The sequence below is a fragment of the Nansenia antarctica genome, assembly GCF_963989245.1.
Source record: "Nansenia antarctica genome assembly, chromosome: 1".
NCBI classification, from domain to species: Eukaryota; Metazoa; Chordata; class Actinopteri; order Argentiniformes; family Microstomatidae; genus Nansenia; species Nansenia antarctica.
In genome coordinates, this window is record NC_137674.1 from 28,542,726 (window position 1) to 28,550,667 (window position 7,942).

General features: G+C 42.7%; 1 protein-coding gene across 1 annotated transcript; it reads right to left on the reverse strand.

Annotated features, from left to right (window-relative positions):
• Nucleotides 1-2,412: 2,412 nt before the first annotated feature.
• Nucleotides 2,413-6,001, reverse strand: LOC308172835 (arrestin domain-containing protein 3-like; the record flags this gene model as incomplete). The annotated part of the gene is made up of 6 exons (XM_080547783.1): nucleotides 2,413-2,520; nucleotides 2,957-3,222; nucleotides 3,840-3,942; nucleotides 5,194-5,341; nucleotides 5,462-5,528; nucleotides 5,998-6,001. The coding sequence occupies 6 exons, from the start codon at nucleotides 5,999-6,001 to the stop codon at nucleotides 2,413-2,415; spliced, it is 696 nt and encodes a 231-aa protein (XP_080403909.1).
• Nucleotides 6,002-7,942: the final 1,941 nt, after the last annotated feature.

Sequence of the window (7,942 nt, forward strand, 5' to 3'; positions counted from 1 at the left end):
TTTATGTACAGGGTTCCCACACCTTCTGAAACATCAAATTCAAGCACCTTTCAAGGACTTTCAAGACTCAATTCCCTCAAATTCAAGGACCCAACACAGCATAGTTTGAGACAGACCAAGTAAAACATTTTTTAATATATATTTTTTGAGAGAGAGAGAGAGAGAGAGAGAGAGAGAGAGAGAGAGAGAGAGAGAGAGCGCACTTTCAATGACCCATGTCTATTTTCAAAAACGTTCAAGGATTTCAAGGACCCGTGGGAACCCTGTATGTATTAAAGACCGGACCTATGTTACTAGCACTGCGGAACCAGGCCAACATTTTCATCAAACACACATGGTCATATTTTCAGACATTATTGAGACATTGAGACAGGTGCAGATTTTTGTAAAAGTTCACCTACAGGTACATTATCTGTGAATCCTAGCCCACTACCGCCCCCTGGAGGTATGCAAAATGAATGCACCATAATCATACAAATCTGAATGGATTGAAAACAAAATTGCACTCTAATTGATCGCAGGGTTGCAATCATGTATTCACTCAAAAATGAAAATATGTGACAAATGCAAGCATATTAATTTAGATGTGTTGGTTTTATGTTAAAATACCCATATGGTCAATTACACACATTATTAACATACATTACACAGTACACAGTATACTTGAAACAAAGGCATTGTAACAGTACACAAAAGGCAATTTCTCCCTCAGTCCTCATCTCCTATATGGTCCCCATTTCCAGCCTGTAAAGGCCTTTTTTATCAATACTCTTTCCTCACAACATTGAGACACACATGAGTGGCAGTTAGTTAACAATTGACGCTATAGCATTGCAGAGACATGTACATTATCTACCACACCGAGATGTGTATCTCATAAGCTAGGACAGATGTTAAGTCCTAGTATAGGAACATACTGTACACAGCGTATGTTGTGATAAAGAAGGTATTCGTTGCATATTTTGACATCGAGAATTAAATGAAAGGAGGAAGCAATTTACCATGAGAGGAAGGGGGTTGTGGACTCATTTACCACTGGTACAGGGTTGTGGCACGAGCCAAATTGCTTTTCTACAACAGCCACCACATAATATAAAAAATAAATACACAGTTGTAACATTAAATTCATGTATTTACAAGTCCCATAAACAAGATCAACGATTGCATTGTAGGTCAGCACAGGTGTTCTTAATCAGATCGATTGGGAGGCGCATTGATACTGGAAATGCGGTCTGAACTGAAGGTTGTTGGGATATTTACCACTGTTGGTAAATCAGAATCCAGTCAGAATCCAGTATCCAAACATGCTGTTGTCGAAACATTGATTTCTTCTGGCTGAGAGACAGAGGCTCCTGCTCAGATTTCCGGAAATAATATTGCATGTTTGACCTGTAAGAAACCATGATCCTCATAACTCAATGGCAAGAAATTCATCAGAGGATTTAGACATTTCATACATTCAGACATACAATCAAAAAACATTTCCCCCTCTTAAGCACATTATGCACAACAAATACAGTATGTATCTTCAGACATTCGGAAAGTATGGCAGTACATATCTAATGGCAGTATGCAGCTCTTATGACAGTTGTGTGAAAGATGTGTATCTTATGTTCTTCGTTGAACATGACCCTGAGGCAAGCTATAGGCTTAGTATACATTAGATAAGGCAGCTTGGGGGTGTTAAAACAGATCTTTATAACATGCCATTGTCACCATTGTGGCAATTATACAGTCTTAACATACAAAATACTTTCTTTAGCATGAAACAGATTTGTACAGACATAATGTACATAGATAAACTAAAACAATAGCCAGCTTGTAGTGGTTGGATTCTGCACCCACAACACTAGGGGTGCAACGGTTCTCGGTTTTGCATTGAATCGTACGGTCCGCCATCCACGGTTCAATACGCACTTGACTAGTGCATGTCGGTTTTTCGGTTTGCAATGCGTTCCATTGAAAGTCGGAGGTCGAGTTTGTCTGGAAGCAGTTGGTTCCTGCTCAAATGTTTGTTCATGGCGAGCGGAGTTGAGAACATGGCAACAGTTTGAGGAAGCCCCGGATTGCTACAAATCTGCGTAGTGGGGTCCTTCGTTTCAGTTTTGGCACTGAAAACAATGATGAGGGAACGAAAACAGTGAGCAGAAAAGTTATTGCAAGCATTGCTTCACGCGAGTCGTATATGTGCAAAAGGCATATATGGGCTACCAGCTGTCATGGCTAAAGTGCACTTTAAAGTGGAATAAGGCGATATATATAAGTCAGTCCATTTATGTGTATATCCTTAAAAACAGCCAAAACGTTAAAAAGATATGCAAAGACGAGTGCTCGACCTTTACACTAGATTTAGGAAGAGCTTTTGGGAACCAAAACAGTGCTCTACACCGGACGTTCTTTAGCACCATAGGCTCAAATCCTACTATCCTGATATGGATCCTGATATGGAGGGGGAGCATCACACAGGATAACCGGGAACAGCACCTTGAGGTCATGGGAACCTCTGATACGCAGACTCACCTGCACCAGAGAGAAGAGACACAAAGAGAACACATCAGAACAGATGGACTTAGTTGAGTGTGTGTGTGACGAAACAATGAAAGCGTTTGGTGATTTCATGTGATGAAATGGTTCACAGATTTGTACCCCAGAGGTTGGGTACTAGTCAGATGAAGTATGATTCGTTTTTAAGACCTAACAACTCATATTTAAGACCTTTTTGTGACTTAATGAGACCCCATGGGAACCCTCTTTATTTGACAAATTAGATTGTTTACAAATAGCACAAAAAAAAAAAATGACGGTATTGAAACGGGCACCGTTTCTATTTTCAAAAAACACGGCTTACGGTATTACCGCCCAACCCCAGTTAGCATAACCAAATCCGCTTTTAAAAAGTAAGAAACAATATACATAACGAACAACCGACAAACATTATTTCCAGATTGATACTTACATCTACAGTGTAGTCGGCCTCCAGGATGCTACAGTTTGAAATGGTGAGTGCTGTATGGGCAGGGATGGGAAGAATCATCTCACTGTAGACTTCAGAGCTACCAGGACTAACTGGTGTCCCATGCACTGTGGCCATATCCTTTAGGAGCGTTCTTCTACCTGACTGGTTGCCGGAAAATAACTGCAGTTTCTGAGAAAGGGTTGCTTTTGGAGTGACAGTCCGGGATGAGCCGTTACTCAACTCGCAAACGATTTTAACACACTCTCCTGAAGAGAAAACAGAGTCCAAGGTGTGACAATACGTGACGTTAGAATTATAAGGTTCTATCTCAATTTTTGTCAAAATTGAGTTTTTTACATAATCTGATCCATTAGGTGTTTATTAATGCCTGTGTGGTGTTACTTTTAAAATGTTGACATTTTTTAGGTAGTAATTCATTAAAAAAAAGGTTCCATCTCACAAAACATAATGGAATGTAAAAACTTTGACGCTCAATATCTCTGAACTACCCTAAACGGAGATAGAACCTTATAATTCTAAGCTCACGAATAGTCTACTTTGTTGATTTTGTTCAGACACTTATCCTTTACTCTTGACATGAGACTAAAGTACAACAGCGTAAGCAAGAACACAGACAAACACAATAAAATAGGGTGACTGGAGTTAGGAAACATGCAAAATATAATATACTGTAAATTTCACGAATTCCTTGCAATCCAAACTTAAAATGGCCACGATGATACTCCAATAGAACCATGTTCAAAAACCATAGAGCTAGGATTTTGTTTCAAGTCAGTGTTTAGTAAAGCTAAAGATATACACAAAAGCTATAGATATACACAAAACAAGACAAAGACCTTTCAGAGTTGTTTGTCTACCGTACCTGGAACAAATCCTTTCTTCTCCAGACGGATATTCATTGAGATGAGGCCCGAGGCCCAACATAGGCAGCACACGGTCTTGCTGTTGGAGCCTGCAAGAGGGGCCTTTCACAACAGAGGCAGGGGAGTCATGATCAACATATTCACAGGCATTTTTCTTTATTTCTATCAGAAAATAGAAATGAGTTTCATCCCGTAGTATGGGGGAATGGGGGCAGGGAGTTATTGGTTGTTTACCATTGTAGGAATGTTGTTACATGAATGAATGAATGAATGAATGTAATCTTTTTATTTCGAACATGATTTAAAATAATAAAAGAACAAATAACTAATACGAACAGTACAGGCCTATCAATGTACATGCCTTTGATTTTTGGGAAGGTTGTAGCTTACTCCCGCTATGTTTTGAAACAGCAGTCCCATTTATTGTTTTAGGCGGACACTTCAACCTGGGTAGTAGGTAATATACTTGTCCTTAACTTTAATCTCTAAGATCTCTTATCTCTAAAACTAAAAGCATTGTGTTGGGAACAAGACACAAACCCAATGCTGGATTTAAAGTTATGTAATTCAACAGCTCAACAAGTTGAAAGTACTAAGCTCCTTTTGAGTGATGCTGGATTGCACACTATCTTGGTCTCACCATATTAACTACACTGTCTCAGAGATGGGAAGAGCAGTAGGTGTTTCGAGAAAATGTGCTTCTTTTGTTGCTCGTCCCCTTCTACGTCAGATTGTTCAAAGTTTAGTTTTTCACCTAGACTATTGCTCTATGGCCTGGTCATCTGCAGCAAGTAGTGAACTTAGCGAGCTCCAGGTTGTCCAGAACAGGGCAGCACGGTTGGTCCTGGGTTGTTCACTAAGGTCCAACGTGAGCCGTATGCATGCATGTCTCTCCTGGCTTACAGTTGACAATAGGTTGTCTTTCAATACACTTGTATTGTTTAAATCAGTCATGAGTAGTAAAACTCCTGTTTTTATATTGCGACAATTGGTTTATAGTAGTACTGTGCATGATCATAACACTAGAGGATCCAGCAACGGGCAGCTGGTTCTCCCTCATTCGAGAAGTAATGCTTTACAGAGGACGTTCATTTATAGATCATCATCTCTCTGGAATAACCTGCCTCCAAACCTCTGCTGCATTTAAAGTAAATAGTTTATTTTTTTATTTTTTATAATCTTATATCTTATTTAATACTTTAAATTGTTTTACTGGTTGTGCTGTTTTGTAAGGTGTGTTTTGTCTTACATGTCAATGTAGGTGTCCATTTGTTAGTTTTCTTCATAATTAATTATTTCCCAAAGTTATGATTAGGTAGAGATATGCTGTATAGTGTGTAGAGACAGTCTTACCAGCAGCTGTGGGTGATTGGCATCTATGTGGCTTACAAAGTTGAATTCAGTCTCAAACTCCTTGACAATGTGCCAGGGTCGGTGTATCTCTACCTTTAGAGAGTACGTTATATTCCCATTAAATCCATGAAAGGTGGATGGAAAGTCTCTGAATGAATGGAGAAGTGCAAACAATTGGTCAGGTGTGTGTGTGTGTGTGTGTAAAGGTCAATAAAGCATCATACAATCTCAGTGTTGACAAACTTGTATAGGACCGGCTACTACACACCCTTGTGGGATTTGACAGGTGAATGGATACACATGGGCTCCTGGTTGAAGTACTGTGTGACCAACCACTGGGGATGGAGAACAGAAGCACAATTAAAAATACAGACAGACAGACAGACACACACACTGAATGATATGCATTGCACACGTGTTTACAATGTAACACAATTCGGTAATTGTAAACAAGCTCATGTATGCATGCATTGCCATTAGTGTACCAGAATACAAAGCTGAAAGCTCAATATTATTATGCGTTGTGTATACCATTTCGTGGCAAGACTATATGACGTGAATTGAAGAAATTAAGCTTTTCTGTGTAGTTTCCTTTGGCGTTCCACTGGACCTTGGCTGAGCCTCTGAGCAACAATGTTAGGGAATTGATCTTCGCCTCCTTGGAAAGCTCGAAGGTAATGTGACCATTCATATTGTCGCCAGCTGAGAAACTGCCTCTCTCATTTGAGGCGTTAAAATGAATAGCGAAATTCTTAAACCCATCTCCAAACATCTTAAAACTTTAATGCTAACACAATCTCTTGCCCATGTCGCCCTCTCTGCTCTCTGTTAGGACTTCAACGCAGTTGTTTTCTTTTTTTTGAAGACTGCGCAAGCGCGGAATGCGTAAGGGCGCGTCTTGTGTTAACCCCTTAGATTAACGATCAAGTTTACTGTAGGCAGGCTTCGCAGGGCTCCGTGTCTGTGGCATGCGCAAATTATTGTCGCGTAGTTGTAGCCAATAAAGGCTTATATGTAGGCTATATAGTATAGGCTATTATATATAATTGATATACCTAATACCGACATGAAAATAGATTGTATGCCTCTACAAATATTACACCAGGTAGCCAATTGACGGAAAATCCGTCGGGACTTGGAATAAATTGAGAGAGAACTTTAATCCCTGACTTCTATATTGAATTGGTTTAAATCCCTACATTTGTTCATAATGTACTAGTGTTTATGCATTCCTATGACGTCACCCCCGATGAGATTCTCACACTTATCACATCAAAGCGGGCAACCACATGCCCTCTTGACCCCATCCCCTCCCCCCTTCTCCAATCCATTTCCGCCGACATCCTTCCTTACCTTACCACCCTAATCAACTCCTCCCTATCCACTGGATCTGTCCCAGCGGCCTTCAAAATAGCCAGAGTCAAGCCTCTCCTCAAGAAACCTACCCTTGACCCATCATCTTTCCACAATTACAGACCGGTATCCCTTCTCTCCTTCCCTTCCAAAACCCTTGAACGCGCGGCATCTAAACAACTGATTGACTATCTCCGGAAGATGGATCACTTAGACCCCCACCAATCCGGCTTCAAGGCTGGGCATTCCACTGAGACTGCGCTCCTTGCTGTCACGGAAGCCCTCCACTCTGCCCAAGCTTCCTCCCTCTCCTCTGTTCTCATTCTCCTTGACCTGTCTGCTGCCTTCGACACAGTCAATCACCAGATCCTTCTCTCCATCCTCTCAGACCTGGGCATCTCTGGCACCGCACACTCCTGGTTTTCTTCCTACCTGGCGGGCCGCTCCTACCAGGTGACCTGGAGAGAATCGCTATCTTCTCCACGAACCCTCTCCACTGGAGTTCCCCAGGGTTCCGTACTAGGGCCCCTACTCTTCTCCCTCTTCACCAAGTCTCTTGGCTCGGTAATCTCTTCACATGGGCTCTCCTACCACAGCTACGCAGACGACACTCAACTCTTCCTGTCCTTCCCCCCGTCTGATGTACACGTGGCAACCCGTATCTCAGCATGTCTCGCTGACATTTCAACTTGGATGGCTGACCACCATCTCAAGCTCAATCTTAACAAGACTGAGCTCCTCTTCATCCCCGGGAAAGCCTGCCCTCTCCAAGACTTCTCCATCACAGTGGAGAACTCTACTGTAACCCCCTCCCTGACAGCCAAGAACCTTGGAGTGATCCTGGATAACCGACTATCCTGTGCGGAGAACATTGCAGCAACGGCTCGCTCCTGCAGATTCCTCCTCTACAACATCAGAAGGATACGACCATTCCTTACCAGAGAGGCAGCGCAACTCTTGATCCAGGCACTGGTCATCTCCCGCCTGGATTACTGCAATGCACTCCTGGCTGGGCTCCCCGCTTCAGCCATTAGACCTCTGCAGCTCATCCAGAATGCTGCTGCCCGGCTGGTATTCAACCTCCCCAAATACTCGCATGTCACCCCTCTCCTTCGCACCCTGCACTGGCTCCCGATAGCAGCTCGCATCAGATTCAAGACCCTGGTGCTTGCATACCAGGCAGCTAAAGGGACAGCCCCTGCCTACCTGAGGGAAATGGTAACCCCCAAACCCCTGCCCGCTCACTCCGCTCCTCCACCTCGGCTGGCCGACTGGCCCCACCTCCTCTACACAGCAGTCGGGCTGCCCGATCACGTCTCTTCACAACACTGGCTCCCCGCTGGTGGAATGAGCTCCCCACGGCTGTCAGAACGGCAGAGTCACTACCCATCTTCCG